At 43.3% G+C, this 10173-nt stretch overlaps 1 protein-coding gene across 1 annotated transcript in view; it reads left to right on the forward strand.

The window, feature by feature from the left end:
- Positions 1–9196, forward strand: part of TOX3 (TOX high mobility group box family member 3) — a 28814-nt gene extending 19618 nt beyond the window's left edge. The window contains exons 4-6 of the mRNA XM_077751378.1: positions 2509–2736; positions 4290–4370; positions 8458–9196. Coding sequence (XP_077607504.1) covers positions 2509–2736; positions 4290–4370; positions 8458–9147 — 999 coding nt within the window. The 3' untranslated portion in view covers positions 9148–9196. The remainder of the gene's footprint in view (positions 1–2508; positions 2737–4289; positions 4371–8457) is intronic.
- The last annotated feature ends 977 nt before the right edge of the window (positions 9197–10173 follow it).

The following is a 10173-nucleotide window of genomic DNA, read 5'->3' on the forward strand; positions in this document are numbered from 1 at the left end:
TGAGAGTGATGACGGAAGAGGGAAGGGAGGTTAGAATATATTGCAGGGATTTAAAGAAGGAGGGTTTGATCTGTCCTGACGTGTTAGCACCTCACTGGACATGTTAGCACTCCACTGGACACAGATTGGGTAAATGGATTACCAGTCTCTGCTCGCACTTAAAAGGACCTCTGTAAGGTGAAGTGAGAAACAATGATTATAAAGAAACTCCAGGGATGGGAATAAGGCACAGCTAAGTTACAACTGGCCATGACACCATTCAAATGGATTCCTTTCATTTCACTCACGTTTCCACTGATCTGATACTCACTTTTGTACCACACTGAAATTGTCATGGCTGAGGAGAACCTTATCTGTGACTCCTAGCTTACTCCATTTTCAGCAAGAGTCTAGGTTTTGTGTAAAGGCAAGGAATCCAATTTGTTCTCCTTTAAGCAACTGAGCCGAGAAAGAAAGATTAAAATTATCATTGATTGTGTCTCTTTTGGGGAAAACCATTTCTCCACCTTTCCCAGCCTTCTTCAGTCAATCACATACAGGTTTCGGTAGGAGAATTAATTCTGGGATTTTTATTTAAACTGTGAGATTCTTCATTTCAAGTTTATTCTTAAAAGGTAACAATGATCAGGGCACATCATGATTATCCAAGGAAGATATCAAAGGCTGTCAACATTTGAATGCTATTTTACAGGAAGTGAGATTGAGCTCTTCTCTGGGAAGAGCTGCCCTGGAAATCGCTTTCACCTTGCCTTTGGTCAGGGCATTGTTGCTGCAAACAGTGCCAAAGTTTCTTCCAGGAAAGGTGTATAGTTATTGGACTCAATTAGAAAAATCTGTGTTATATGCAGATATTTTTTTCCTTGGGGCCAAAGCAGTATTTTTTCACTGAAGGAAAACTTGGCGCCCATTGAAGCTCTAACCGAAAGGCATCTGACTGCCTTACAAGTTCAGATTCATTAACTAGAATTAAGCAAGTCGCAATGATTCTGAGAATTTAGGGGGAAAAAAGATGATTGAAAATTAATGAATTAATTGTGTGAGTCATGAAAGCTGGCATTTTGGAGAAGAGGTGAGATGTGGCTCACCAGCATCTGAAGTGTGTACACTACTTGTATGAAGTACAGATGTTGTTATCACTCAAATAGTGCGTGTGATAGGCCCACCGAAAAGTGGACTTGTGATTCCCCAACACAGCAAGGGTCCAGAGCACTCAGAAACAAGTTACTTACCATTTTTCTCCCTACAAATTTTAGTAATTGGATTAAGTTCCAAATGACTGTCATTCAGAAAATAATGATACTTTTGGAAAATTTGAATTTAGGATTCAAGACTCAAGGCCATTAAAAACCAATCTGTCAGGAACTTGAGCCTATCTCTGCTGATCTTCCCCATGGCTGGCTTTTAAAACCGATTTTGTCAAACATTTCAGCATTCCTGAAGTTAACTGCAAAATGGTCTTCAGTACAGTCATATTATAATGTAGGGGGTTAAAACAGGGGTGATGCATCTCTTCTCCTGCTTCTCTGAGAAGGACATTATATGATTAGATGATGGTAGCAGCAGGTGAGTCTGGAGCTCATTGCTATATAAATATAGGGAGCTATACCCATGGCATGTCTGTGGCTTTGATCTCAGAGGGCTCATATGGTAAGTATGTGTAAAGGACTTACTGTCTCTATGACAATATTCTTCTGGACAGAGTCACTCACTATATGTCATAACTCTTTTCTTATCAGTCTTCTTTATAGCCTAGGTGATTTTAACCATCAGTTATTGCTCTCATACAGGTTTGTTTTCATTTTAGTGAAGAATATCAGTTTCCCCCCAGTTAAGGGAGTTTTGACATTTTTTTAACGTTTCTTGTTACCCTATTCTTCAGAAAGTTTTAATTGCATAAAGAAATAAAGATGACCTTTCTTTTACTATGTGAGCTTAGGGATTGTAGCTAATTTCCACCGGCATTTCTGGTGGAACATTCTGGTAAGATAAAACATTAGCAAAGGAACATTCTGGTAAGATAAAACTTGACGCTTCAAAAAATCGATTCAGACTGATCATATATGGCAGAGGACTCTGGCAAGGGACCTCAGTTTAAAATATCTGAATATGATCTGCATCCTGAATTATTATTTAAAATCCTTCTAAGACCTCTGAAAATGTAAAATATTTTATGTGTACGCATGTAATGCACACACACACACACATATGCACATACTTCATTCATTGCCTGGTATCGTGTTCTGTTTTTCATTACTCATAATTGCTATTTAGAGCATATGTTATGAATGTATTGAAGATACTTCTGGGTCTCATTAATCAATGTTCTAAATGCTAATCTTTGCTGTCCAGTTAACTCTAAGAAAACTTACCCCTCCCCTGCTTTTGCCGGTGATTCATCTGTTGATGAATCTGCTTAACAAAACCTTCAAAGAACTGCGGATCTGGTTCGGTCTTGCCGCCTTCGCTGTGAGGACATTCGAGGCAGTGAATTTTCTTCCTGCTTTGCAGGCCATTGGAGAGAAAAGAGCTGCTCCAGATTCTGGCAAGAAGCCCAAGACTCCAAAGAAAAAGAAAAAGAAAGATCCCAATGAGCCCCAGAAGCCAGTGTCAGCATATGCCCTGTTTTTCAGAGACACACAGGCTGCAATTAAAGGTCAAAACCCCAATGCAACCTTTGGAGAGGTCTCAAAAATCGTTGCATCTATGTGGGACAGCCTTGGAGAGGAGCAGAAGCAGGTGAGGCAACGATCCACCGCGACCATACTCTTAAAAAAGTTAGCAGAGTATTTCTCCCATCTTCTCCGAGTGAATGTTCACCTAATGCGACTGTTTCTCAGGAAGGCCTTTTCTGAGCTGTGGGATTTAGAAACGCAGTTGTGTAAATCTAAGCCACTCTCCCCAGTTACACGGATTCCTCAGGCCCCCTTAAGGGTTTGTGTTCGGAACCCATTCCGTGGAGCAGTGGGGGAAATTCAGGCAATCTCCTGTAAGCGTACACTTTTGATGATCATCTTTTCGCTTTAGATAATGCGGAACTTGCCCCCTTGGCTCAGAAAGGGCACTCCAGAGAGATTAGGACCCTCCCGCTTGCCTTTCCTCTGATCCTGTCTCCGAACCCTTGTGCTGTCCTGTCCTGGTGGGTTTCCAAACTTTGAGGCCGCCTCTGTGAGTCTCATTACTGTCACGGGGCGCTTGAAATTTTCTTCCAAGTTCATTCGAAAGCTTGGCCATTGCATCGGCCAAGAAGTATTGAGAGATGAGCCAAGCCGGTGGGAGATACTTCCTTAGGGCCTCACCCCCAGAGTTTCCCCTTGAGGCTCCTCCCGCACAAATGGAGGGAAGAATGGCTTCCGTACACCTTGTGTGAAACTCCAATGACCATCAATGAGATTTAACTTTACGTGCACTCAGAAGACTTGACCTCTCTTAGTAATAATACAGAATAGCCATTTCAGGAATGAAGAGTGCAAACCCTCTTGTTTTCTTTTACGAATCGTGACCTCATTCCTCCTCGCTGCTTACTCGGGGATGGTGCGGCTATAGATTTTTGCCCGTTTGCGGTGAGCTTATTGTTGTATGCGGTGCACTGATTCTCTGTCCCAGAAATGTAATCCTCAGGGACTGGCAAACCGCTGCATCTTTTAACTCTGGAGAGAAAGGCAGTTGCGCTTTGGTCTCACACACAGCCGTCAGACACTGTTAAGAAAAGGAAGAGCAAATCACGTTTTGTATAGTGGGATTTATTTATGTAACTCGTTGGCCTCACTAATGGAAATTTCCCATCTTTTAACTATTTCTGAGGGTTTTTTTCCTTCAGAAGAAAACTAAGGTAGTTTCATCTTTTCTCTTGTGCCTTCCCACACCGTACCTGTCATTGGTGATGTTTTAATCCCCTTATTTGGTGCAGGTTAGAAATGGGGGAGGGGAGGGAGGAAGACACTGATGGAGAAACTCGTTATTTTCTGTAATTTGAACCATTTGGAGCAAATTTTACTCTTCTTGCTACCCCATCCAGCCCTCCGCTGGTTCTCCTGAAATCTTTTTTTTTTTTTTCATTTGTAATCGTCAAATGAAAATCGTATAATCAAAATTGTGCTCCAGTGAGGACAGGAGGGTTTTGTTTTAATGTGTGTGGGTGTGCGGGTGGGTGTGTGTTCACATTTAAAAACCAAAGCCGCCGAAACCAGCCTTCCATGCGAGTTACAAGTCTTGACCTAATTTGTGCGGCCTGTCTTCTTATGGCTGAGAATGTGTATACTAAAGGCGATGCTAACTGTGTCTTTTAATAGGTTTATAAGAGGAAAACGGAAGCTGCCAAAAAGGAATACTTGAAGGCCCTGGCCGCTTACAGGGCCAGCCTCGTTTCTAAGGTAAACCCGCGCGGGAACGGCCAGCCTCAGAGTTAGCCAGGTTGACACCAGCCCAGAGCGCAGAAAGCCTACAGGCAGCTCCTCTTAGAGTGGGCCAAAAAAAAAAAAAAAAAAAAAGGCATCTTGAACAACTCATCAGCTTATTTGTTTCCATTGGAGATGACCTCAATGATAGCATGAAAAATAGGAGTTCACTTATTTATTTTATTTTTTAATGTTTATTTATTTTTGAGAGGGAGAGAGACAGTGCAAGCGGGGGAGGGGCAGAGAACAAGAGGGAAACACAGGATCCGAAGCTGGCTCCAGGCTCCAAGCCGTCAGCACAGAGCCCTACGTGGGACTTGAGCTCACGAACCACAAGATCATGACCTGAGGCCGAAGTCAAAGGCTTAACTGCCAGAGCCACTCAGGCACGTGCCTCCCCCCACCAACAGTTCATTTAAACTGCTGCATCGAAATTGTTTCCAGAAGATTCACTGACCTCTCTTTATGTATGTTGAGACTATTTAACAAAACACAAATATTCAAGACAAATCTTGAATAGCCTCTCGCTTTTGCTTTTCATCAGGGACTGAGATCCTTGTCAATGTCCATCCCTTGAAACTGGGCGGTATTTTGGTCAGGTGGTTTGGGACATCCTATCACAAATTCTCCAGTGCTTCTATTATTGTCGTAGGAGATGTTGCATTTTTGACCAGACTGTTCCACATCATATAAATAAATAAGCCTCATGACTTTTTAAAATAAAATTATACTCCAAGTACTTAAAAAAAAAAAAGGACGTGTATATGTATTATACATAGAGTAGAAAATGGGCCCTGATGTATTATAAAATGCACCAGCATCCCAAAGCAAATGTCACTCTGGATTATTATTACCTTGATACAAAAGGAGCATGAGCTATTACGTTGCATTTTAACATTTAATTAATTTTGTCTTTAGCCTCTCTAGAATTTTGAGAGGCTTAGGGGAGAATCATTTGAACTGATGTTTTTGCTATTGATGTATTTCGCCTGGTGATCAGGGATTCATTTCCATTGTCGTGCTTGTTGCCAGAAGTACCACACAAGGCTGCAGGGCATGGTGGGTGTTGCTGGCAAAGCCGTTTAAAAAGGATCTAATTCCGGGGTGCCTGAGTGGCCCAGTCAGTTAAGCGCCCAGCTCTTGGGTTTGGCTCAAGTGATGATCTTGAGGTTCGTGAGTTCGAGGGCCATGTCAGGCTGTAGAGCCTGTTTGGGATTCCTCCGTCTGTGCCCCTCCCCTGCATGCTCGCTTTTTCTCTCTCAAAATAAATAAACTTAAAAGAAAAGTTAAGAAGGGCTTAATTCCTTTTTTCTTGTCTTCACCTCAATTGCTGCTTCTTTATATTAAGCTCTACGATGGGCAGCCACTCAAATCAGATCAAGAGGGGTCCCTTGTTTTGCTGTCTGCTGTTAGGACACCTTCCATGTTGTTGGAAGGAGAACACAGACATTCATCAGGTCAATAGTGAAACCTTCATCCGAGACCCTGGAAGACACACATTAAAGGATGTACCAGTTCTGGACTCAGATCGGCATATTGGTAGAACACAGCCAAACGTGTAGGCTACCGATGTTAAGAATGGAGGGATGGTTGGCTAATGAGATAGAGTGGTCCAGCTAGAGGAGCGGTGTACGTGCACTTCCTAAGTGGATCATTTATTCATTCATTTACCCAGAAGCAGGCATAGGTGATCTTTGTGCATTAGAGCATGAATAAGCAACCACACGTGGATTTCAGCCAAGAGGCAGTCTCTCAAAAGGCGTTCAGGAAACAGTAACCACAATTGGGCTCATCGAGTCTATGACTGATGTAGAAGAGACACCGTAAAAGTTATACATTGGGGGACTTGCATCAGGATTCAGAAGTATGTCTGAATAAAATTTAGTAGATTCCCAAAAACCAATAGGATGGAATTTTAAAAGAATAAATCTAAAGTAGTGTGTGTTTGGGGTGTTTGGGTTTTATTTTATTTTTTTGTTTTGTTTTGTTTTGTTTTTCATTAAGTTAGGACAGGCTGAGAGCATCCTTCATTTATATTCAGAGTCCTGGCAGGTAACTAAAATAGTCCGTGAAGTAGAAGTTCAGAATAATTTCAGTCCAAACCCAAAGCTATTAAAATAGCTTCTAATGTGATGATGATTAGACCACATCTGAAGAATTGGTTCCATTTTGGAGCCCACATTTCAAAGGGGCACGGTAACCAATCAACCAACAAAAATTAATAGGAACTTACTATTAAAATATAAGGGAGTAAACCTGGCAGGCCAGCAAGAACTCTTTCCACTCATCCACCCGTTTCTCTTCACCACTAGTGGAGTCTTAAAGGCACATTGGTGTGATTGGCCAGGTGTCTAAATACAGACTTCCCTTGTAGTTTCATCATTAAGACTAGCTGGGTGATTTTTAAATATTAGGGTATATACAAATTGTTTCCCTGTTCATATGTAGAATACTGGGCGTATTCTACCTTATGGGAGATTTCATGGTTTTTTAAAGATGATTAATGAGTCTTTGCAGGCTTCTTCTTACCCTAAGACTTTAGAACATGAACCTCCAGGAGGCACGAAAGCCCACCTAGCTTCTGTAAAAAACCAGAGAGCTGTCCACCGATAGACGGTGTTTCACCCTGATGATGTGTTCAAACACAAGCCATCCACAATGGCTTCTCCTCCACTGAATGACTGTCAACATAAGATCATCACTTATAAGATCCTTCTACTAGTAGATTTTAGAAGTGGGAGTCATAAAAATCTGGAAGTAAACATTCAGTATCATCGAAGAGAGTGGATGCCAGCGTGATGCCTCCAACGTGCTACCACTACCCTCCTCTCTAATTTGGTGAAGAACAAGAGAAGAAAATAGCCAGTAAGAGCAATCAGTTCGATCACGGTTACGTCAGTAAAAGAATTTACTTTGATAGAGACGATTACGTATTTTTAGTGCAAAATATAATAGCAGCGTCTCTCCATGCGGAGCCTCAAATCAGATCAAGTGTTTATCTTACAACAGACAGGTTATGCAGCCACCCAAGTGCTGCATGTTCTCCCCCGATCTAGGACTCCTGCGATAAATTCTGGAAATCTTTGAAAATATCGGGTAAACTCAAACATTTCTTAAGCCATGAAATACTTCCATTGAGTATCTCTAAGGAATTCCGTCACATTACTCCTGTTTTCAAGTGGGCCCTGTCATACACTGTCGGAAAATGCAGGGCTTTGACATTTTCTGGTAGTAGTTTTCTGGAAATAGTAATTGTTAATTAATAAAAAAATAACTAACATTTACTAAATGCATCCCCTGGGCCAAGCGCCATTCTAAACGCTTCACAAACATGAAGTAATTTAATTCTCAGAACCTCTGTGAAGATAAATACCATTAACACCCCATTTTATAGGTAAGGAAACTGAGGAACAGGTGGGTGAATTAACTTGCCCAGGGTCACAGAGCTGCCAAGTAGCAGAGCACCATTTGAACCCTCGGGCAGTCTGTACTCTCTTGTCTTTCAGTATGATTTACAGGGATGAGGGTTAGCTCAGGCTTAACTGCTGGAGACGTGGTGTTCTTGAACGCGTGTATCCGTTATCTTTTGCTACATCGTGCTGTGTAACGCCCAGCCACAAAGCCCAGTGACCTGAAAAGACAAGCATTTATCTCAGAGGGCGGCAGTGAACTGGCTAGTTCTTCCATCTAGGCCAGACTCGTCAGGATCCACCGGTCCTGCTCATTGGTCCGCAGTCCGGGTGGCGGTTGGAGGCAGCTGGGCCTCGGTCACGGACAAGGCGATTGGCCGGCTGGCTTTGGAGTGGAGACTGGGCCATGTGCCCCTTATCACCCACGTGGTGATAGCAGATGCCTAGACAGGGTACAAGGCTAGCCCAATTCAAGGGGGAAGGAATTTGACCCTACTTCTGGGGTAGGGGAGCTAAAAACTCTTAAGACAGGAAAATTGAGTCCAGGGAAGAATGAATAGTGGTGGTCATTTTTTCTTACTCTTAAAAAACAGAGTAGTATTTTAACTACTTGGGGATTTTAGTATCTGGGGGTTTTCTCGCCCCAAATGCAGGCTGCTGCCGAGTCAGCAGAAGCCCAGACCATTCGCTCCGTTCAGCAGACCCTGGCGTCCACCAATCTGACTTCCTCGCTCCTTCTCAACCCCCCGCTGTCGCAGCACGGGACCGTACCGGCCTCACCCCAGACTCTGCACCAGTCGCTCCCCAGGTCCATCGCCCCCAAGCCCGTACCCATGAGACTCCCCATGAACCAGATCGTCACGTCGGTCACCATCGCCGCCAACATGCCCTCGAACATTGGGGCCCCGCTGATCAGTTCCATGGGGACGACCCTGGTGGGCTCGGCGCCCCCCGCCCAGGTGAGCCCTTCCGTGCAAACCCAGCAGCAGCACATGCAGAGGCAGCAGCAGCAGCTGCAGCAGCAGCACCAAATGCAGCAGCAGCTCCAGCAGCAGATGCAGCAGCAGCATTTCCAGCACCACCTGCAGCAGCACCTGCAGCAGCAGCAACACCTGCAGCAGCAGCTGCAGCAGCAGCTGCAGCAGCAGCTCCAGCTGCAGCAGCTGCAGCAGCACATGCAGCACCCGCCTCAGCCCTCTCCTCGGCAGCCCTCCCCAGTCACCTCCCAGATGACGTCCCCCATCCCCGCCATCGGGAGCCCGCAGCCGGCCTCTCAGCAGCACCAGTCACAGATACAGTCCCAGCCACAGACTCCGGTATTGTCACAGGTCAGTATCTTCTGAAGGCGCCCGCGGCAGGTGCACCTGGAGCGGCGCGCGTGCGCGGTGGCGAGTGGCAGAGGAGGGTCAACGGAACGCGGCCCGAAGCTTGTAAGTTGCTGTCGGTTATGCCGAAATGTGTCACAGATCACATGGTCCTCTCAAGTGTCTATTAGATAGGCAATAAGAACACAGTGTAGCCGAGTATCACCTTCTAGCTGACTGTAAATCACTTTGTTTTTAAACAAGAAAAGCTGTGCTCTTTTATGTGATGCCTTTTTTATTTATTCAGGCTATACCTACAATATGTGAATCAAACCGTTTAATGAATCCTGGGACGTACTGAGGACTATAAACTGGCCTCTCTGAGTCACAGAAAACGGCCTTATTTCTCCAGAAGTGAATAAACCGCACTTCCAGGCTATTTGAACTCCCGGAGCCCTAAAAATAAAAAAGCACAGTGGTAATTACCTGACCTAGGAAGATCCAGTTTCATACAAACATTTGTATGACGTGAATAGTTGATGGCATTTTTTTGTCATGAAAAAAAAAATAATAATGTAAATCACAGACTTTTGCCAAAGCTCTTATTTTTTTTCCCTAAATCTCTCCAGAAAAAAAATACAAGTGATTAGATTCAATTATTGACTTATTTCCACTTTTTTAACCCATGGCTTCTCCAACTCAAACCACAGTATACGTTGTAACAATATCTATGGCCACTTGTAGCCCATTACGTTCATTCCAATTAGAAGAAAAGAATGTGAATATTATATTCTGTGTTTTGAGTGACAAGTTTCGAAAAATAAAAACACTGTATTTTTAAAAGGGAAATGCACTTAAATGAAAACAGTTATTACAAAAGTTAAGATTTAAAAAAAATGCAAGAGTTTTTATTATGATGTAATACCGGTAGAATATTTAAAAGGCGCACCACATCTGAATAATCAATGTAAATATTTTCTTTCCAAGTTGTAAGTTTTCATATCATGTGTTGTAAAGTTTTCATAAACGAGGCTTTAACGTAAACACTGGTGTCATAAACCATTC

The sequence above is a fragment of the Crocuta crocuta genome, unplaced genomic scaffold, assembly GCF_008692635.1.
Source record: "Crocuta crocuta isolate KB4526 unplaced genomic scaffold, BGI_CrCroc_1.0 scaffold124, whole genome shotgun sequence".
In the NCBI taxonomy this organism is placed as follows: Eukaryota; Metazoa; Chordata; class Mammalia; order Carnivora; family Hyaenidae; genus Crocuta; species Crocuta crocuta.